We start from the raw sequence: 23,165 nt of genomic DNA, 5'->3' as shown, positions 1-23,165 counted from the left end.
CTAGCCTATCTAATTACATTGAGTTGGCGCAATGCAGCACACAAAATGTTGGGTGAGGTATTGCTGGCCGAGCGTTGTACAAGATGAGCAGATAATACATCTCCTTTGTTTTTTTGCCCCTTAGAGGGAAACAACTAGGAGCCACCACATATTATAATTAGCTAATTTTGTCAGTTAAGACTGGGTTATTAAAAGGTCAACATAGTAGCTTTGATAATTTTTTTTCTTTCAAAGTAGCCTAAATTAGCCTGGATGCCAGCCGAACTTAGCCCCGCCCACAACATTCGAGGTCGGGAAGTTCAGTCTGGACTTGATCCGTTGAGGAGTAATTATGCTCGAACAAGATCTGTTCGGACCAATTAAATAATTAAATTGTGAAGGCGGGCTTTATATGATGATGGACAGATACAGTAACGAACAGTAACGTCTCTCTCACATACACACACACACACACACACACACACACACACACACACACACAGCTGATGGTGTCGTTGCAACTATCTGAGTATGACGATGTCAGGCTAAGTCTAAATAGCATGGCTCTGACATCTGACCAAGTGAGGTAAACTCTGGAAGGGGGAGTGCTTTGCTGTGAGACATCGATCAGCTGTGTGCTCACTGCAACCACCTTAGTGGGCAAACAGTCATCTGAACATCAAATAATCTTAAACATTTGATGAAAAACAGGACTAAGAAGCATTGTAGGAGTCCATACCTGAAAGATTTTAATCATTGTTTCAAACTGTGTGTGTGTGTGTGTGTGTGTGTGTGTGTGTGTGTGTGTGTGTGTGTGTGTGTGTAATTTTATAATACAAAACATTTAGTGAACATCCTATTCAGTGAAATCTTAGAAGAGATGCATGATATATTTTCACTGTACAGTACCTTACACTTGATGTGACCTAACTATTTCACTACTTCGTTTCTCTCTCGTCTAACATGCAGTACAGTAGCTTGTGTAAATTGTACATTTGCATGAAAATTACATTTTGAAAATTTTTGGACATTTTTATCATTCCCAGAACAGACAAACATATTTTCAATCAATTATATCTGCATATCAGTAGTCCACTAAAAGACAATTTGTGACATCCAGGGTAAATCTGAAAGCATGGCAAGATGTTCTGGTAACAACATACAGTACAGTATGTACAGTATGTTTCCTAATGTTTAAGCCATATTCCGTTTTGGTCACAGCATTCTTTTGCTTAATAATATTCAACCAATCCAGAGCAGGCTTTGCACCCTCTCACTTTAATGACATGCCAACTTCTCTCACCTTCACACGACAACTTTTGAAACCACTTAAATTACAAGACGATCTTGACAAGAGGGGCCCCTAACACATGTGGTCCACAGAAGATAGCATATGCTCTACATCGCAGCCCAAGTTAGCAGACAACTGGCTCACTCTGACTGCTTAATCCTAATCATTCTATAATGTAGACTGAATGTCCTTTAAAAAGACATCTCAGAGCCTGAATGAATTGAAATTACATTTCAGGAGACATTGACATTTCTGTAAAATCATGTTAAGTTAGTTTAGAAAAGGCAATAATAAATGTGCAATTTTAAAAATATAATTACATTTAATAAAAATGTTGCTTTCTTATTAATTAGAAATAATACATAGTAAGTCATATCTGGGTATGTTTACATATGCACACTAAAGATTACCATAATAATCCCCATAATAATCCAATTCACATGACTAAAAAGAGGCAAGTGTAAAAAGTAATTTTTTGTTCTTTTGTCTTGCATTTTCAGTAAAGGTTGCCAAAAGCTTGGAAAACTAAGCCCAACATCACATCATGTCAAAACAAGTACCAAAACCACTGTTCCTCTAAATATAAAAAAATAATCTCATCTTGTCATCTCTACTCACCTCAGCACAAGCATGTTTATTAGGAGTCAAGAAATTACCAAACAAGCGCAAGCATGAAATAATTTAAGACCATAATGTCAATGTTCATCTACCTTTGATGCATTTGCTGTCTGTCAGATAACAAACTTTAAATTCCTCATATAAATTTAAAATCTCACAATTTAGTCTCAAATTAAAGAATGTCAATGAATCATCAATCATCAAACATCTTAAAGGTAATCTTCATCTTAAAATGTGTCAACACCACCATTTCCTAATCTTTAACAAATGTGTGCATCGGTGAATGTTTTAAAAGAACTCAAAAGCTGCTTACTCAGGGTATGGATTCTTCCACATATAGAACCAATAAAAAATGTGTCAAGTCTCAACTGTCTTCCTTACCATAATTGGCATGTAAGTCTGCTTCAACCTCTGCTTTGTAAGCACACCAGAGTGAATATAAGGGGTCCATGTGGGTGCCTTAGACAGCGTGGTGGAAGACGAGTGAAGTTCCAGCTTGTGGTGAGGTGGTCTACTACTATACATCATACCATTTAGATGTATTTCTCATTTTGGAAATTATATGACATTATATTTTGTAAACTAAATATAATGTCATCAGAATCAGAATCAGCTTCATTGGCCAGGTTTGCGTAAACAAACAAGGAATTTGACTCTGGTTAATCTTTGCTCTTAAAGTACAACGCTCACTTAACATAAAGAATAAAAACAGAAAGGAGAGGAAGAAATATTAAAAAAAAATACTGTTAAGTGTACAGTATAACAATACAATATAATTTACAAATTTACAAAAAATACACAATAACAATTGAAGAGAGGGAAAGAATAGTGCAATATCAGTATAGTCAAGATTTAAGATTTAAATATAAATATAGTGCAAGGCAGTTCAGTGCAAGAATGAATGTATGTATTCAGTGCACTCTGAGCATCTTTGACACAAGATGGAATTTATATATTTTTTTTACATATCTATACAATGTAATATGTGTGAACAAAGTTTTCAATTAATTTGAGTTTGGTTGTTTCCTGCACTGACTAACCCATGATGTTTTCAATAGGATTGTGGAGTGCAACATTCTTTTCACAAGGGGAAAGGATAAGGTATGTTCAACTGTTGGTTGGGGGAGACATGCAACCGATGTGTGTAAATTATAGAGCAACGTAATGAAATTACAGCATAGACAATCAGTCTGACGGTCTGAAAGGCTTTAACTAAGCTAAAGGTCTCTTGTAGTAATGTAAAAGATATTTTGGTATTGATATATTGTTGATGTTTAGTACAACACCAGGCATTTAGGAACTGTTCTATGATATGAAGAGAAACCATCATTCTAAGATTGCTATTGTTTGATTTACTGACTTGTGATGATGCCCAGAACTCAATTTGATAGGTATATGTTAATTATTTCATTGGACTCTATAATTCTGGGCTTTCCAGTCATATGGCTAGAATATATTAGTTTTAATGTCTAAATATAAAATATATATATGTTTACTCTTATTTGTAATTACTTCACAGAAGTAAACCGCCACCATGAGTACGGACGCGGAGATGGCCATTTATGGCAAAGCTGCTGTTTACCTTCGTAAGCCAGAAAAGGAGAGAATTGAGGCTCAAAGTGCACCATTTGATGCCAAGAGTGCCTGCTACGTGGCCGATGCCAAGGAGCTGTACTTGAAGGCAAAAATCCTCAAGAAAGATGGTGGCAAAGTCACCGTCGAAGTCCTGGACACTAAGGAGGTTAGTATCATGAAGTCAGAGTCAACTGGGAATTCAATATGATTAGTTCTCATTGTGTCTGATGTCTTGTTGCAGGAGAGGACAGTGAAAGAAGATGACGTCTATCCAATGAACCCTCCCAAGTATGACAAGATTGAGGACATGGCCATGATGACCCATCTCAATGAAGCCTCTGTGCTGTATAACCTCAAAGAGCGTTATGCAGCATGGATGATCTACGTAAGACAATCTGCCTAATGAGAAAAGAACTATTGTGAATTGCTAAACTTGAAGTAAACAGAGTTAACTGTTAAATCTCTATGATCACTTTCAGACCTACTCTGGGTTGTTCTGTGCCACCGTGAACCCCTACAAGTGGCTCCCAGTGTACGATGCTGAATGTGTAACTGCCTATAGAGGCAAGAAGCGTATGGAGGCTCCACCCCACATCTTCTCTGTCTCTGACAACGCTTTTCAGTTCATGCTTACTGGTAAGTCATTACCCAAACAAAGTAAAATTTATCAGTATAAAGGGGTTTATGTTCCAGTAAAACAGTAAATTATTTTGTTTTTATTTACAGATAGGGAGAACCAGTCTGTCTTGATCACGTAAGTTTGTTACATTTACATTTGTTGACTTTGTTTAACATAGTCAAATATCTTGATCAAATTCTTAAAAGTCTACGTATGTCTATACCTAGTGGAGAATCTGGTGCTGGAAAGACTGTGAACACCAAGCGTGTCATCCAGTACTTTGCAACAATTGCAGTTGGTGGACCAAAGAAGGACACATCAAAGGTATCTTACTGTATGATTACAATTCAGGGTTCTTCCTCTATAGAATATTTTTCAAGGGGGAAAAATAAAGTCATTTTCTGACTGTAATTCTAAACCTGGATTATAGGGGTCACTGGAGGATCAGATTATTGCTGCCAATCCCCTGCTGGAGGCCTATGGTAACGCCAAAACTATTAGGAATGACAACTCTTCTCGTTTTGTGAGTATGGAACAATTACTACACATGAAAGAGGTCTTGTTACAGATTGCCAATGTGGAGGGACATTAAAAATCCTTTGTTCCAAACAGGGTAAATTCATCAGAATCCATTTCGGCACAACTGGCAAACTGGCTAGTGCTGATATTGAGACATGTAAGTAATAATACTCATAGTACATACAAACGACTGGAATTGAGAATTGGTCAGACTGTAATTTATGAACAATATTTGTAGATCTGCTGGAGAAGTCAAGAGTGACATACCAGCTTTCTGATGAAAGAGGCTACCACATCTTCTTCCAGATGATGACCGGCCACATCCCTGAGATTCTTGGTAAGAAGATTGAGAGGATTCACATTGTTTAACCTGTTTTCATATGAAACCAATGTTCTGACGCGTTCACCCTTTTTTTGATCTCCAGATCAGGCACTCATCACAACCAACCCCTACGACTTCCCCATGTGTAGCATGGGTCAGATCACTGTGGCCAGCATTGATGACAAAGTTGAGCTTGAAGCAACTGATGTGAGTGATTTTTACTTTCAAATATTTAAATATATCCACATCAAAACTGCCCTTTTAAGTGCATTTTTCTAAAGTGATTATGTTTGTGTGGACCTCTTTTGAACTCAGAATGCCATTGATATCCTGGGCTTCACTGGTGAAGAGAAGGTGAGCATCTACAGGATGACTGGTGCTGTGCTCCACCATGGTAACATGAAGTTCAAGCAGAAGCAGCGTGAGGAGCAGGCTGAGCCTGATGGCACAGAGGGTGAGTATTTAATGCCAGCTCAGAGTGAATAGCTTGGGAAAAAAACAGTAATACAGTTCTTAATCACACTGGTTTCTGTTCATATCATGATTGAAATCTCTGAACTATTTTCAGAGGCTGACAAGGTTGCTTACTTGCTGGGTCTGAACTCTGCTGACATGCTCAAGGCTCTGTGCTATCCCAGAGTGAAGGTCGGAAATGAGTTTGTCACCAAGGGACAGACTGTACCTCAGGTAATTGAGATAAACTGGTATCACTTCTGTTTATCTTTTGTGTCATTTATTTCATTAGAAAAATTTAAAATACCAGTATTTCATCATTTTACAAGATGGTTGACGGTTGATTTCAAACAACTCACATCCTTGTTTTTATTCAGGTGATGAACGCAGTGCCTGCCCTGGCCAAGTCTATTTATGAGAGGATGTTCTTGTGGATGGTCGTCCGTATCAACCAGAGTTTGGACACTAAACAAGCTAGACAGTTCTACATTGGTGTCCTGGATATCGCTGGCTTTGAAATCTTTGACGTAAGCTTCATTTCAAACAATTCAGAGGCTGATACTTTTCATGACAGAATCATTCTTATTGCCCTGCGAGAGATTATACTAATTATTTGTCCCATCACAGTTCAACACCTTGGAACAGTTGTGCATCAACTTCACCAATGAGAAACTGCAACAGTTCTTCAACCACACTATGTTTGTCCTGGAGCAAGAGGAGTACAAGAAGGAGGGTATTATCTGGGATTTCATTGACTTTGGCATGGACTTGGCTGCTTGCATTGAGCTCATTGAAAAGGTAATCACTTCATTTGGTAATTATTAGGGCTGTCAGCGTTAACCCCAACGCGATGCGATTAATTTTTTTTAATCGCATTAATCGCATGCCGGCATTTATTAATTTATTTTACACTTCACTCGGCTTTGCGTCGTGCCTAACAGGCTACTATTTTGACCCTTTGCAGCACCGTTACTTATCATCAAGCCTCCACTTCCTCATAACACTTCTGCTGCTGCAGGCTGCAGGTATGATGGAGAAAGACAGCAGCAATGAAATCCTGAATGGCGCTTGTTATTTTCCAAAACTCCCAGACGGCGCGTAGACAAGTCGAAAGCCACATTGTGTAAAGCCGAATTAAAATATCACTGAAGCACGTCAAGCTTGAGCTACCACCTATGGAGCTAAGCATAGTAGTACAGTTAACGTTGATGCTACGGGTGGCAACTAACTGCAGACCTGTCAGCATCATAGAGGACTCGGGTCTTAAAGACGTACTATGGTTGGCATGTTCTGACCTGTCTCGTTGCCGTCGAGGGGGACAGTAGTTTTCACAGATACACAGCCTGTACGACACGGAGAAAGTAGCCCAACTGGAACAGCTGCAAAGTGCTGCAAACGCTGTCTCATTAACCGGTGATCACTGGACATCAGTGAGTAATCAACATTATTTAGGAGTTACTAAACACTATATTGACTCTAGTAAGGATAGGGATTTTTAGTTTTTTAGTTAGGTACTTGGAGGAATAGTGCAATAATGACAGATTCACACTTTTTTTTTTGGTTTACAGTAAATAAATAATTACAAATCTTAAAATCAAGTTCATAAAGTAACTTTCTTTGCATTCATTTGATTCCCAATCAAGATATACTGGTAAAAATGTCTTTCGATTGTTAATATGTACTTTGAACAATAAAACTGTTTGAAATGCAAAATAATAGAATTTTAATCATGTGATAAAATATGCGATTAATTGCGATTAACTATAGAAATTCAGTGATTAATCACGATTAAAAAAATGAATCGTTTGACAGCCCTAGTAATTATATCTAATTGTTCTTAATTTGACTTAATGTATCACTTAATGACATACTTCTTCACACTTTTTTCAAGCCCATGGGAATCTTCTCCATCCTCGAAGAGGAGTGCATGTTCCCCAAGGCCACAGACACATCCTTCAAGAACAAGCTGTATGACCAGCATCTTGGCAAAAACAAAGCATTTGAGAAGCCTAAGCCCGCCAAAGGCAAGATTGAGGCCCACTTCTCCCTGGTGCACTACGCCGGTACCGTGGACTACAATATCGCTGGCTGGCTGGACAAGAACAAGGATCCACTGAATGAGTCGGTCATTCAGCTGTACCAGAAATCCCCAGTGAAACTGCTGGCTGTTCTGTATCCTCCTGTCGTTGAGGGTATGATAGTAACTACAGTAGACTAAAACACATTTTAAGGTTATACTGTATATTTTGTAACTGTGCTCATGTAAATGATATGTCACATTCTAACATAACATGTCTATATATAAACATTTACAGAAACTGGTGGTGGAAAGAAGGGTGGCAAGAAGAAGGGTGGTTCTATGCAGACTGTGTCTTCACAGTTTAGGGTAAGGTTTAACATTGCAAACTTATCTCATATACAGTATCTCAATTTATGCTCAAACTCACAGTTATAACTCACCATTCTGGATCTACAGGAGAACCTGGGCAAGCTGATGACTAACTTGAGGAGCACCCATCCTCACTTTGTGCGTTGCCTGATTCCCAATGAGTCAAAGACTCCAGGTACATAGAAAACTTCATCTCAAGAGATTCTTTGAGGAGTGATTTGTTTTGTTGGTATGGTTTACTTAATTTTAGAGCCTAACTATTTATTCAAGGAAGTAATTACGAAATGTATTTTTTACAGGTCTGATGGAGAACTTCCTGGTCATCCACCAGCTCAGGTGTAACGGTGTGCTGGAGGGTATCAGAATCTGCAGAAAAGGTTTCCCCAGCAGAATTCTCTATGCTGACTTCAAGCAGAGGTATCAATGGATATTTAAATAACTTTGATAGATAATTAAAAGAAAATGCTCACACTGACCATTAACTCTCATAAAAAGGTACAAGGTGCTGAATGCCAGTGTCATCCCCGAGGGCCAGTTCATTGACAACAAGAAGGCTTCAGAGAAGCTGCTTGGGTCAATTGATGTTAATCATGATGAGTACAAATTCGGACACACCAAGGTAAGCCCCTTGATTGCATTAATATACTTTTGTGGTACTTTCCAATGATGGTCAGTGCATTTTGTTAAAAAAAAGAGTATCTTAAAGAAAGTCTTACACAATGTTATGTAGTGTAATGAGAAATTAGGACACTGAACGAGTAAAGGATAGAAATAGAGAAATTGCGCCACCATGTGGCCATTGATGAAGCAGGTTACATTTTGTCGTGTGCAACAAGTGATAGTAAAAAACTAGTAAAAGTGCCCATACAGGATTGAAGTTTCCTAGAAAAAAGCACAGCTGCCATCAGCCATTTAGAATAATTGTGTTTCACTGTCTACGGTGTTTTGACATATCTTGATCCTGATGAAGATAAAAAAAGTTTTCTTAATAATATAAGACATTCATATAATTGTGTGGGGTACATGCTCTCTGAGTCATTTCTGGTTTAATGTTTAGAACAGTTCATAGTGCAGACATGAAGTCAATTTCTCTTTTCTCTTTGATCAGGTGTTCTTCAAGGCCGGTCTGCTGGGTGTCCTAGAGGAGATGAGAGATGAAAAACTGGCATCTCTGGTCACCATGACTCAGGCTTTGTGCCGTGGTTACGTCATGAGAACAGAATTTGTGAAGATGACAGCGAGGAGGCATGTTGAAAACAACAATTTTGAGTGCACAGCCATGGAATGAATAATGAGGAATAACTTTGTCCCTAACAGCCACTTCTTTTCAACAGGGATGCTGTATATACCATCCAGTACAATGTCCGCTCATTCATGAATGTCAAACACTGGCCATGGATGAAGGTGTACTACAAGATCAAGCCTCTGCTGAAGAGTGCTGAAACTGAGAAGGAGCTGGCATCTATGAAGGAGAACTATGATAAGATGAAAACTGACTTGGCTGCTGCCCTGGCCAAGAAGAAGGAACTGGAGGAGAAGATGGTGTCCCTTCTGCAGGAGAAGAATGATTTGCAGCTCCAAGTAGCATCTGTAAGTACACACAAACAGAGAGTTCTGATTTTTCATGTTTTCCTTTTTAATGTTAATGTGCTAACATCTATTTTTGGAAAATTAACTAGGAATCAGAGAATCTGAATGATGCTGAAGAGAGATGCGAGGGACTTATCAAGAGTAAGATTCAGCTCGAGGCCAAACTCAAAGAGACAACCGAGAGACTGGAGGATGAAGAGGAAATCAATGCTGAGCTCACTGCCAAGAAGAGAAAGCTGGAGGATGAATGCTCTGAGCTCAAGAAGGATATTGATGACCTGGAGCTTACCTTGGCCAAAGTGGAAAAAGAGAAACATGCCACAGAGAACAAGGTTGGTAAATAATAATCTGTCCAACAGATCAAGTAAGATTATAATGATGACAGTTTAAAGACAAGATTTTTCTTGCACACTTAGGTTAAGAACCTGACTGAGGAGATGGCCTCTCAAGATGAGAGCATTGCTAAGCTGACCAAGGAAAAGAAAGCCCTTCAGGAGGCTCATCAGCAGACTCTTGATGACCTGCAGGCAGAGGAAGACAAAGTCAACACTCTGACCAAGGCCAAGACCAAGCTTGAGCAGCAAGTGGATGATGTAAGTTTACAAAGTCTCTTGGATTGGCAAAGCAAGAGTATTCTTCTTAAATGTGATGGTTAAAAACTCATCTTATTTCTTAGCTTGAGGGTTCTCTGGAGCAAGAGAAGAAGCTCCGTATGGACCTTGAGAGAGCCAAGAGAAAGCTCGAGGGTGATCTGAAACTGGCCCAGGAATCCATAATGGATCTTGAGAATGACAAGCAGCAGTCTGATGAGAAGATCAAAAAGTAACGTCATTTTTGAATTTTGAACAACCCTTCTTTTAAAAATTGTGGTCAACTGCATGAACTCTATGTACTTTATCTATAATTCTCACAGGAAGGACTTTGAAATCAGTCAGCTCCTTAGCAAGATTGAAGATGAGCAGTCACTGGGTGCTCAGCTTCAGAAGAAGATCAAGGAGCTCCAGGTGACATATGGCATTACACGAAACATTTCTGCATTGTGTTCCCAACTTTGTGTATTAAAAGTGAAAGTTTACTGAAAGACATCACATCTATATTCAACAGGCTCGTATTGAGGAACTGGAGGAGGAGATTGAGGCTGAGCGTGCTGCTCGTGCCAAGGTTGAGAAGCAGAGAGCTGACCTCTCCAGGGAACTTGAGGAGATCAGTGAGAGGCTGGAGGAGGCCGGCGGTGCCACTGCTGCTCAGATTGAGATGAACAAGAAGCGTGAAGCCGAGTTCCAGAAGCTCCGTCGTGATCTTGAGGAGTCCACTCTGCAGCATGAAGCCACCGCTGCTGCTCTTCGCAAGAAGCAGGCCGACAGCGTTGCTGAGCTGGGAGAGCAGATCGACAACCTCCAGCGTGTAAAGCAGAAGCTTGAGAAGGAAAAGAGTGAATACAAGATGGAGATTGATGACCTCTCCAGCAACATGGAGGCTGTTGCTAAAGCAAAGGTACACAATGCATTACATGCTATTTTATTAACAACACCAGCATAGTAAATAATGTAATAAATATTATAAATAAAATCTGATCACTGATCTCATCTCTTATTTACTCATCAGGGAAATCTTGAAAAGTTGTGCCGTACTCTAGAGGACCAACTCAGCGAACTGAAGACCAAGAATGATGAAAATGTCCGTCAAGTCAATGACTCAAATGCACAGAAAGCACGTCTCCTGACAGAAAATGGTATCTAAAACTTTTAAACTGAATGATCTGCTGTGTATATTATTAAGAAACATGACAAAAACTAACGTATCGTGACATCTTTCACACAAGGTGAGTTCAGCCGTCAAGTTGAAGAGAAAGAAGCTCTTGTCTCCCAGCTGACCAGAGGCAAACAGGCATTCACACAGCAGATTGAGGAGCTGAAGAGACAGATTGAAGAGGAGGTTAAGGTAAGAAACCATTAAGTGAGTGTGTATTGGTATTATTAGTTTGGGATTAAGGAATTTTGTAAATTCAATCATATTTCTTACACCAGGCCAAGAATGCTCTTGCCCATGGACTGCAATCAGCCCGCCATGACTGTGATCTGCTGAGGGAGCAGTTTGAGGAGGAGCAGGAGGCCAAGGCTGAGCTGCAGCGTGGAATGTCCAAGGCCAACGGTGAGGTGGCTCAGTGGAGAACTAAGTATGAAACTGATGCTATCCAGCGCACTGAGGAGCTTGAGGAGTCCAAGTGAGTAACATTCAAACAATTCAATGGCCAGTTCAGAAGTGTAGCATTTTAGCATAACTCAAATACAGTACTTGCATTTAACCAAATGTTCGAAACAACAATTTTCAATTGTTTGTATTTAGTATCTTATTACGAAAATAACATTTTAGATTAAAGCAGTGCTTTGTTATATTCATCTAGGTTCTGAGACTATGTAATAATTTGTATTTCATTCATGAAAAAATATCTGGAAAAAAGTAGTTTCAGTGGAAAACAAATCTCGTCCTTTTCAAACAGGAAAAAGCTGGCTCAGCGTCTTCAGGAGGCTGAGGAGCAGATTGAGGCAGTGAACTCCAAGTGTGCTTCTCTTGAGAAAACCAAACAGAGGCTCCAGAGTGAGGTGGAGGACCTCATGATTGATGTGGAGAGGGCCAATGGGCTGGCTGCCAACCTGGACAAGAAGCAGAGGAACTTTGACAAGGTAGCATTGTTTACTTTGTGTGGCCAAGCCATACAAACAATTAAATATATATATTTATTTTCCCTATATTTCTACACAACCAACTGAATTTTATTATGTTATTCAGGTGTTGGCAGAGTGGAAACAGAAGTACGAGGAGGGTCAGGCCGAGCTCGAGGGAGCACAGAAGGAGGCTCGTTCTCTCAGCACTGAGCTGTTCAAGATGAAGAACTCTTATGAGGAATCTCTGGATCAGCTGGAGACCATGAAGCGGGAAAACAAGAACCTGCAACGTCAGTTCTACTTTATGTAACAGCTACATTGTATTCATCACTTGTATTTCTTACATTGTATTCAATTGTGTTAGAATAAAGTGTTTTTATTTTACATTGTAAGGCTTAACAATATAAAACCCATGTATCTCTCTACAGAGGAGATCTCAGATCTGACTGAACAGATTGGTGAGACTGGCAAGAGCATCCATGAGCTGGAGAAGTCCAAGAAGCAGGTGGAGACCGAGAAGGCTGAGATCCAGACGGCTCTTGAAGAGGCTGAGGTACTTTTTTTCTCGAGGAAATCTTCTGAAAAAAAAATCTTAATCATAGACACATATACAAGAAAAGGTTTAAAGGCAAAGATTAATATTTAATTCTTTGATATCATTAGGGAACTCTGGAACACGAAGAGTCAAAGATCCTGCGTGTCCAGCTGGAGCTCAACCAGATTAAGGGTGAGGTGGACAGGAAGCTGGCAGAGAAAGATGAGGAGATGGAGCAGATCAAGAGGAACAGCCAGAGGGTGATTGACTCCATGCAGAGCACTCTGGATTCTGAGGTCAGGAGCAGAAACGATGCCCTGAGAATCAAGAAGAAGATGGAGGGAGACCTGAATGAGATGGAGATTCAGCTGAGCCACGCCAATCGCCAGGCTGCTGAGTCCCAGAAGCAGCTGAGGAATGTGCAGGCGCAGCTGAAGGTATTGTTAGACAAAGAGTTGTTGCATGGACTATGGTCAGTGCAGGTACATTTTGTAATTCATGTGAATATTTTCCTGATGTTATATCACTAGGATGCACAACTGCACCTTGATGATGCTGTCAGAGCACAGGAAGACTTCAAGGAACAAGCTGCTATGGTGGATCGCAGGAACGGTCTGATGGTAGCTGAAATCGAGGAACTTAGAGCTGCTCTGGAACAGACAGAGAGAAGTCGCAAAATTGCTGAGCAGGAGCTGGTGGATGCCAGTGAGCGTGTTGGACTTCTGCACTCTCAGGTGAACAAGCCCAATCATTTCTTCAATTCAAAAATCTAATGACAATTAAATAACGTGAAAATCAGGCATGTAATGACTAAAGTGCCTTTTTTTTGCCTTTTAGAACACAAGCCTTCTGAACTCCAAGAAGAAGCTCGAGTCTGACCTGGTCCAGGTCCAGAGTGAAGTGGATGACACTGTTCAGGAAGCCAGAAATGCAGAGGAGAAGGCCAAGAAGGCCATCACTGATGTAGGTTTACATTTCATTTGTTCTTCCTTTCACTCCAATATGTTCAAGATATTTCTCATTAACATTGTATGCTGTCTCTTCTAGGCTGCTATGATGGCTGAGGAGCTGAAGAAGGAGCAGGATACCAGCGCTCACCTGGAGAGGATGAAGAAGAACCTGGAGGTCGCTGTTAAGGACCTGCAGCACCGCCTGGATGAGGCTGAGAACCTGGCCATGAAGGGTGGCAAGAAGCAGCTCCAGAAACTTGAGTCCAGGGTATGAAAGTCACATTAAGAATTTGCACAACTGATGCAAGACTTTTGGAAAAGAAAGACGGATATTTATTGTCTTGTTTTTGAAGGTGCATGAACTGGAGGCAGAGGTTGAGGCTGAGCAGAGACGCGGAGCAGATGCCATTAAGGGTGTCCGCAAATATGAGAGGAGGGTGAAGGAGCTCACCTATCAGGTACAGTCACTTTGATAGCTACCATGTACAGTACAACAATGATCTAATATATTTACCATTAAAAATACACATGCAAATCTATATTGCCTATTACAGACTGAGGAGGACAAGAAAAACGTTGGCAGGCTGCAGGATCTGGTTGACAAATTGCAGCTGAAGGTCAAGGCCTACAAGAGGCAGGCTGAGGAGGCGGTAAGGACAAAACATACATTTTCAACACTGAAAGTTTGACAATATATCGTAGTTATTTTAATGTACAGTAGTACTATGGATCTTTTTGAACATTTATTTCTATGTCTTGTATTTCAGGAGGAGCAGGCCAACACTCATCTGTCCAAGTGCAGGAAGGTTCAGAATGAGCTGGAGGAGGCTGAGGAGCGCGCTGACATCGCAGAGTCCCAGGTCAACAAGCTGAGGGCAAAGAGCCGTGACTCTGGCAAGGTAAATACATACCTCAGTTTAGTGAAAAATAACCAACAAAGCAATTATTCTTTGATGTATATCTGTCAATATGTTAGAGCAGATTCTTTACAGTATTATATTCACCTTATAAAGCATTAGGTTTAAATACTATAAAAATTAACAGATCACAATTATTGTCCCCTTATCGCTTATTCAAACTCACACAAACCATTTCTGTGTTTTTTACAGGGAAAAGAAGCAGCAGAGTAAAGCACACGAGAGTTTGGCTGTGTTGAATCATATAATATGAAATAATTCATGCCGAAACAATAAAGATTAAACTGTTGCTATTAAATTCTGTCTGTAGTACTTTCATCTCTTTGCTTCTCTCAAAGGTAATTGTGAGATTTGAATAACACTTTTTTTGGAACATGAAAAACGCTAAAAACCTCCTTAACATTTGAGGTGAAGGTGAACAATATGGGCAGTTAAGAAAACAAGGATAAAAAAAGCAAATGTGTTTTCCTAATCTGGAAAACAGGCACAAAAAAAGAATAATGAATTACCTAATCCAAGATGAGCTCTCACTTGTCCGCAATCTTTGGAGGCCACAGGCACAATTTACGTAGACAGCAGAATAAATTCTGGACTCCTAGAACCACAACTTTGGCTCTGATAGAAAGCAGTCATTAGCTCACAAAACCAGCAAATGTTCCACAATGCAGGGTTTCTGCAGGTATTACCAAGTCAAATTTGACTTAAGACCTTTTTATGACCTTTTATGACCATTATGAATGAAATTCATTATGTATATCACGACATTAAAAACAAAACAAAAAACAGCAGATGTCAGAGTAGAAAACATCTGAAACAATTCACTGATTTCCTCATTCAAATTATAGGACTGGTGTCTAGTCACCCTGTGGAGGACCCAGAGTAGGGTTGGGTATCGTTTGGGTTCTTTTCTGATACAGGTCCTAAAACAATTAAACTTATAAAATGGTGTAGGTGCCTTAACGGTGCCTGAATCAATACTTAAAAATTAAGAAGAGCGAAACTTGTGTATTGCTAAGGCCAGAGTGATAGAGAATAAGAAAGAGTGGCAACACTCCCATTGGACTCCGTTATACGCTTTTTGCCACCTACTTCCAGGGTATGCAGCCTCGCTTACTTCCAGAAATCCATTCTACGGCGTTGGACATCATTCATTTCCATTGCTGGCCGTCGAGTAACTTCTGAGGTAAGTTGATTAAATAGCTACCTCTTTTGAATTGTCAACTGTCTATATTTTATCAGAGGCCCTTTATGATGCATATACTGATCTTTATTTGTATGTGCACAGCGTAATTATATATTTTTTTATCTTGGTATACCGATTGCCTGCTAGTTTGTTAGCTCGACTTCGCCAGCTGTGAAGGTATCTCCAGGGGTAAATTGATTAAATAGCTACCTCTTTTGAATTGTCAACTCTCTATATTATATCAGAGGCCCTTTATGATGCATATACTTATCTTTATCATCTTCCACGATTGTATCCTTGTGTTCTGCTTGTTTATGTTGGATCATCGGGGGATTCGGGGCTGCACAGAACACGGAACAGGCTAGCCCCCAAATTTCTACCGGCTGTGTAACGGCTGCGTATCCGCTCTGTAACGGCGGCGGAGACATTAGGTTTCCATTATAGTCAATGTGTGTATTTCCACTGACTGCAGAACGGCTGCGTTCCGACTCCGGCACAGCTCCAGCGGTCCGCAGCCCTCCGGAGCAGATACGCAGAGCTTCTATTTTTGCCGGATGCCGGAGAGCTCCGCAGCAATTCAGCACACGGCAGATAGTGCGGGACAGGAAGTCGAGCACAGAAACAAAATAAACATCTGGTTAATTTTCTAAATAAAACACACCATGCTCACGGCGGATCATATTTCCCTGCACTACACCTTGAAAACACAACACAGAGTTGTTTCCCCTCTACTCCTCTGGATGGAAACAAACTGTTGTTGGTTTTGTGGTTCTATTCTACGTGAATTTGCGAGATCTTGTGGGTCCTGGTGACTACAGCTGTCAGTCATGGCCGCAGCAGTGCCGCAACAAATTCGGACCTAGCAGGTATTGACGGACGGCGGAGCACGCAGCCGACACGCAGCGGAGCCGGTCCGCAGACGTTCTGCATTCAGTGGAAATCCGGAGTAAGACGTTATCCGACGATTATAAGAGCGGACAGCTCTTGTGGGATAGACCGGAGTCTTGTGGTGTACTGCAGGCCTCCAGGAAAATGAGGAGCAATACAGGAGTCATTTAATGCTAACTATTGTTTAGTTTAAGGTCATCTTGTTGGATTACATGTATGAATAGAAATTATTGACCAACTGCTACTTTGCTTGTTTGCAAGCCATGATGTCAAGCAAAGCAGAGAAAGGGGAGGAAACCTTGTTCCTTATGACCTCAGGAGGAGATTCCAGATCGGCCCATCTGAGCTTTCATTTTCTCAAAGGCAGAGCAGGATACCCAGGGTTCGGTTTACACCTATCGCCATTTCTAGCCACTGGGGGAACATAGGCAGGCTGGGGGAACTCATATTAATGTTAAAGCACCTCATAAAGTGAAATTTTCATGCCATGGGACCTTTAACACTTATATATACACAATATTCATCCCTGTTCCTTCACTTTGTTCTTATTTTTCCAGTTAGATACACACACACACACACACACACACACACACACACACACACACACACACACACACACACAGCGACAACACTGGTTCTTGTTGTCGCACTCATTGTTTAATAAAAAGAATACTATTTAATTCATTTATCCAAGCATAATGAGTTGTTATTCTTTAATGTATTTGATACTTTGTGCATGGCTTAGTCTTAAAATTAGCATGGTTGTGTGGTCAACTCATGCCTCATCAGAAGGAGTGGGCTGGACACTAAATGCCGAATGGACTGTTGCAATTGAGAAAACAGAGTAGCAGAGTAGCAAATGAATGTTCTGTGACACGTTGCTTGATGAACAATAGTTAGGCTACTTTTAATATTGTAGTGTAATAATATCGCTGAAGTTCTATAGTTAATCGCGATTAATCGCATATTTTATCACATGATTAAAATTCTATTATTTTGCATTTCAGAACAGTTTTTAAGTACATATTAACAATCGAAAGCAATTTTTACCAGTGTATCTTGATTGGGAATCAAATGAATGCAAAGAAAGTTACTTTATGAACTTGATTTTAAGATTTGTAATTATTTATTTACTGTAAACAAAAAAAAATGTGTGAATCTGTCATTATTGCACAATTCATCCAAGTACCCAACTAAAAAACTAAAAATCCCTATCCTTACTAGAGTCAATATAGTGTTTAGTAACTCCTAAATAATGTTGATTACTCAAAAACACAGCAGTCTCTGAACTCGCGTTGGGAGTTTCGTTGAAGTTGGATGTAGTCCAGTTTTTGTCTAATGAGCGGACACTTGCAAGCAGGATTGATGGAACAGGTGGTTGGCTAGCGTTAGCTTTCCACCTAGCTAGGTTATACTCCAGCCCCCGTTCGCGTTTCACTGCTGAGGATGTCCCCCCGTGATCGCCCGCTCCGGCCGCTGCAGCTGCTCGCTCCGGCCACCGCTGCTGCCCGCTCCGGCCACCGCTGGTCAAACTAACCTGTACGGCGGGCCACAGCAACCTCTTATTTTCGAACATTCATCTTTCGAATATTCATCTCTCTAGTATCACGTTAACTGTACTACTATGCTTAGCTCCGTAGGTGGTAGCTCAAGCTTGATGTGCTTTGGTGATATTTTAATTCGGTTTTACACAATGTGCATATGGCTTTCGACTTGTCTACGAGCCGTCCGGGAGTTTTGGAAAATAAAAAGCACCATTCAGGATTTCATTGCTGCTGTCTTTCTCTATCATGCCTGCAGCCTGCAGCAGCAGGATGTGTTACGAGGAAGTGGCAGCTGATGATAAGTAACGGTGTTGCAAAGGGTCAAAATAAATAATAAATAAAAATTAATCGCATTGCATCGGCCCTTAATGGCATTGCGATTAACGCGTTAAAATAGCCCTAATAATAATATAAACGGGTCCATTTATTAACTGTATATAATATTTATAGTTTGACTTAAGATGGATAATATATATATATATATATATAATAAGCAGCTTGTATTGTTTTATTTTATCACATTTGAAGATAAAGCCCTGTTTTGACTTTAGCTATCTGTTCTAGTGTACATCTGTATATAAAAAAGACCTGACAATCACTCTGGAAGTAAAAGAAGGTTTTTATTCTTGTGTTTTAAACTTGTTGTTGGGTGATTATTGATTACATTAATGACAAATTATGCCTTTAAGAAAACAATTTTTGTATTACAGACCAGTATTATACTACAGATATATTATCTGCAGTGGGTTCTCATTTTTAATTGTCCTTTATAGTTTTTTTTATAGTGAATGTTGTAGTAAAACTCTGGCTTTCAGTTGTTACCCTACCACTCCAAATGTGAAACTGACATTTACAAATATGCAATAATGCAATGACAGTCAAAGAAGTATTTGGGGATGTGTTTTCATTCAGTGTGCCGATGTGCTGCAATAGCAGCAATCGGCAGTATTACTATTATCCCCCATACTTATTCAGTGTGCCAATGTGCTGCAATAGCAGCAATCGGCAGAATGACTATTATCCCCCATACTTATTGATGTGAATGCTGAAGGCAATAGTGGGAATGCTGATTCAGCAGCATTCCAACTATTGTTATTCTGTTCTTTCTTTTTCTTCTTATTTATTCCGTACATTTTTCGGCTCTCCGTAACTTCTGCATACTTTCAGTAATTAAAACCATTCAACTTTTAAAATCTTCAGCTCTTTCAGGAGATGATGGGACTTCAACTTTTTTTCTACTATTTATACTTTTTTAAATATTAAGCTTTTAAACATTTTATTTTAGCATTAAAGTCAATGAGAGCGGGCTTCAAATCCTTCAAATCCTCTTCTGCTTCAAAATGTATCTCCTCCTACATTCTTACAACTACAGACATGATTCAAACTTTAAACTGTTAACAAAATATTCAGGTATTTGGGGTGTGCTCAGTGTTTTGATATCTTTTGCAGTTTTTATGAAAAAGTTTAGTGATCATTTCAGGATTTTTTTGCATTTATAATGGGTGTGTATTGCGCGAGCTAGAGTGGATGATGTCATAGCCAGAGCACAGAGCCTTAAAAAAATTATCTTTGTCCCTTCTCTATAAATTGCTGTCACGCCCACAATATCTACTTGTCATACACAATTTATACATCAAAACGTAGGAATTTTTTGTCTAGTTTCAGTTATGTGATAGGCCTTATACTTTTGGCTTGTTGAGCTTCCAAATGACAAGAGTTCCACATCTTCCTCCATTCACTGCCCTGTTTAATATTCTTCACATTTCCAAGCGAAATGCAGAGCGAATCACTTTTTTAAATCGCTGATATGCCCACATTTTTAAGTTTATCCACATACATTTTATACCAATACGTTCACAAAGGCTCAGGATGACGTCATTTGACTGATACCCCTTATCGTTATTGCAGTCTGAGCCTTTATTTGAGAGCTTGCTGTCAGTGTCTCTGAATAGCTGCAGTGTGCCACAAGTGACATATTAACAGCAGGTGCTACGATCATTAACTGATTACAGATCTAAGAGATCTCATCACAGACATCAAAGGGTGTTTACAAACACTGGTGACTGGTCATTAGTATCCATGACAACACTATCACAGACAGTCAACTTGAATACTACAGATTTCTGCATTTTCATCTGTTTCTCACAGCATTTGTCATCTTCTCTCCTTCTCTTCTGTCCTTCTCTCCTCTCTTCTCTCTTTCCTCTTGTTCAGCCCCCTTATTTTCACGCAATATATTTCACATCTCATCTTAGCTAGATTGATGCTTTTTCGTTCTATGCAGTGTATATGTCTGATAATAATACAAAGTATTTCTTCTTTCAGCCTTTTCAGGTAATTCATTTCAACTTTCATCTCTGACAGTATTACAGTTCAGCTTCCAGCTTTTCTAACAATGTATTGTAGCTCTTCACTTATTTAGGTAATGCAGTTTAGCTTCCAACTCTGACAATTTTCCAGATGTTTCAGCAGTGCAATGCAATGCATTTGAACTTCAAGATTTTTCATACAATTTGTTTCATATTTCTGCATTTGTGAGTCATTATCAGTTAGAAAATATACTGAGACCTCACAATGTTCTACATCTTTTGCCATTATTCAACTTTTAAAGCCAACAGTTCAGTTTAGCATAAGCTTTTAACTTTTTAATGAAATTCATACTTATTAAACCGATTTCCACTTTTTCAACTATTCTCACTTCTTCAACTTCTTCTTACTGATTTAAGCTATTCATCCAGTTTAGCTTTAGCAATTCAGCTATTCAGCATTCCCACGCATTTTCTGCAGGAAATGCATTTTCTAGTTCTACACTTTTATTCTTATTCTTCCATACCACTTATTTTGCACATTAACTCCTTCTACATTTTCAACATAGAAACTACATTCAAACATCAAAATGTTCAGCTTGATTCAGAATTGAGTGCTACTATTTATAATATTCATAACATTCATAATTTCCGAAATATTCAACGTTTAGCGGGCGTTTTTGCCCCATTAAAGCGGATGGACAGAATGTTTAAAGTTGACACATTTTCATACATTTTCAACTGCTAGCTACTCATTCATACATTTACCGAGAAACTCCATTCAAACTTTAAAACGTTCCACATCTTTCATACGTTCAGGGTTGGTATTCAACTTTCAAATCCCATTAGTACTTTTTAAAATCATCAATCTTCTTTCAGGCTTAGACAAAATGCCTTTCTGCCATTCTTACATTGGTGTATATGGGATGGAATGCTCAGACTTAGAGGGCAGGACCCAACTGACAGAGTGGAAAGAGGCAAAAGCAAAAAAAATTCTCTTTACTTTGCGATCCTGCATACTTGTTATTATTCCGCTACATTTTTGTCTCGCTACTAGTCACGGAGCGTTGCCAACACATGCACATAAATACATCAAAACATGTGTAATGATCGGTAATGGTGTGCTATGACTTTTCTAAGAGATTTGCCATGCGGTTTTCACAAAATCGCCAAATAACGGTGCAAAATTTCCCATAGACTTTAATGGGAAATCTTCGGGAAATCGCTTAACATATATTTGATACCAAGAACATAAAACAACATCATGTGTGTTAGTCAGACTTTTATCTCTTTGCTGATGATAATATTTTGCCGTTTGGACCCACGTTTTTTGAATTACAGAAGAAATTTGAGAGGTATAATTATCATTAAATGGACATGTTTGACCTATGGAAGATACTTTCACTCGTCTTACTGACGTCTCACCGCCGGCTGCTCGTAGAGACCAATGTTATTTCTTCAGGTTGGAGGACGGCTCGTTTTGATGAAAATTAGTTTGTAGCTCATTGTTTATGGCATTATATATAAGGGCTGTCAATCTTCCTCTGTAATACTATTCAAATTCCATTCCTTATTTTATTTAATATTCGAATAATATCTGAATATTAAATGCTCAAATTCATCCTATTATTAATATTTACGACATGACACAGGCTTATGTATCGCCAATGCCACTATCAGCATGTGGTTGTTGTTACACGTTCTGTCCACTAGAAGGACATCTAACATTACAATAAACATTTGGAAACAGGTGATCGCTTTCTTATTAGCATTAAAACAGTGGAACAAAATGAATGACTTTCATTTGTCAACTTTAATGGACATTTTTGATATAAAAAAAAACAATGGCTGTTGAGACTGCATCAATAACTGCACAGCTTCTATTGAACACAACTGATCTTGACAAATTGAAGAAAAACAATTAAAAATAAAATGAAGATGCCTAAATCAAAGTGCGTAACATTTACATTCAACATTTCAAACAACATTGGCAGGATTTAATCCCTAAGGTTGTTGGCCAAAAACACAAGACGATCAACGTTTTCTGAATCTGGGCAAGGTGGGGGTACTAATGGCGTTTTTCCATTACATGGTACCTCCTCGACTCGCCTCGACTCTACTCGCCACACTGTTCGTCCGTTTTCCATTGCAGATTTTAGTACCGCCTCAGCGTGGCTGGTCGTTATGCCGGCCGACGCACACACCAGCGCACAAGTATAAACATCAGGCCACTTGAGCTTGTTTTACAGTTCTGCGGAGGCTCTGCGCAGAGCTTTCGCCGTAGCCTATGTAAAAGTGGCCTGATGTTTATACTTGTGCGCTGGTGTGTGCGTCGAGCCAGCATGTGTGTGTGTACATAGGCTACGGCGAAAGCGCTGCCTGGAGCCTCGGCAGAACTGTAAAACAAGCGGTGGCGCAGTAAACTGCGACACACACACACACACAGAACGTCGAAGGTGTGTTGTTGTTGCCACAGCCAGAAGACACATTTTGTTTCAAATGAAGCTGGAGGCAGCAAAAAAACACAGCTGGCTAAACTGTTTAAAAATAGCGGGTTTGTGCAGGACACCCCGTCTGTCGCTTTCACGTCACCTTTTCGGCTTGCCTCTGCTCACTTGGAACCTTGACTGAGGTGGTAATAAAAAAAAATCTACCTCTTAGCAGGTACTAGGTACTTTTTTTCGTAATGGAAAACCAAAAAAGGCGAGTAGAGTCGAGGCGAGTCGAGCAGGTACCATGTAATGGAAAAGCGCCATTAGACTGTAACAATCTTCCACCATGATAATGGGTTGCTATCGGTGGGTAGTGGTGTCTCACTTTC

General features: G+C 39.6%; 2 protein-coding genes across 2 annotated transcripts in view; one reads left to right on the top strand and one right to left on the bottom strand.

The window, feature by feature from the left end:
* The window catches only part of LOC118493511, a 124,759-nt gene that overhangs the window by 49,317 nt on the left and 52,277 nt on the right, over positions 1–23,165 (bottom strand). The window lies entirely within an intron of this gene.
* On the top strand, positions 2,292–14,721 carry LOC116053102 (myosin heavy chain, fast skeletal muscle-like). Its single transcript, XM_031304026.2, has 41 exons — positions 2,292–2,389; positions 2,947–2,989; positions 3,408–3,629; positions 3,705–3,848; positions 3,943–4,099; positions 4,190–4,217; positions 4,310–4,406; positions 4,513–4,605; positions 4,695–4,758; positions 4,840–4,938; positions 5,027–5,130; positions 5,239–5,377; positions 5,492–5,610; positions 5,754–5,903; positions 6,004–6,174; positions 7,268–7,568; positions 7,692–7,762; positions 7,853–7,940; positions 8,065–8,182; positions 8,261–8,384; positions 8,874–9,010; positions 9,100–9,355; positions 9,445–9,687; positions 9,772–9,948; positions 10,032–10,177; positions 10,269–10,359; positions 10,460–10,849; positions 10,961–11,087; positions 11,178–11,296; positions 11,383–11,579; positions 11,856–12,039; positions 12,146–12,311; positions 12,450–12,574; positions 12,685–12,993; positions 13,087–13,290; positions 13,394–13,519; positions 13,604–13,774; positions 13,860–13,964; positions 14,061–14,156; positions 14,274–14,405; positions 14,616–14,721. Exons 3-41 carry the CDS (start codon positions 3,423–3,425, stop codon positions 14,634–14,636), a joined length of 5,796 nt encoding a protein of 1,931 aa, XP_031159886.1. The 5' UTR covers positions 2,292–2,389; positions 2,947–2,989; positions 3,408–3,422; the 3' UTR covers positions 14,637–14,721.

The sequence above is a fragment of the Sander lucioperca genome, chromosome 17 (genome assembly GCF_008315115.2).
Source record: "Sander lucioperca isolate FBNREF2018 chromosome 17, SLUC_FBN_1.2, whole genome shotgun sequence".
Taxonomy (NCBI): Eukaryota; Metazoa; Chordata; class Actinopteri; order Perciformes; family Percidae; genus Sander; species Sander lucioperca.
Note: the sequence above shows the minus strand (reverse complement) of the source record. Positions and strands in the feature narration are given on the sequence as shown.

What these genes read in the sequence shown, in the direction of transcription:
- LOC116053102 (XM_031304026.2), top strand. Translation starts at nt 3,423, where the DNA reads ATGAGTACGGACGCGGAGATGGCCATTTATGGCAAAGCTGCTGTTTAC. An exon ending in AAGTCCTGGACACTAAGGAG is followed by an intron (nt 3,630 to 3,704) that starts GTTAGTATCATG and finishes GTCTTGTTGCAG; the next exon opens with GAGAGGACAGTGAAAGAAGA. An exon ending in TAGTGCTGATATTGAGACAT is followed by an intron (nt 4,759 to 4,839) that starts GTAAGTAATAAT and finishes CAATATTTGTAG; the next exon opens with ATCTGCTGGAGAAGTCAAGA.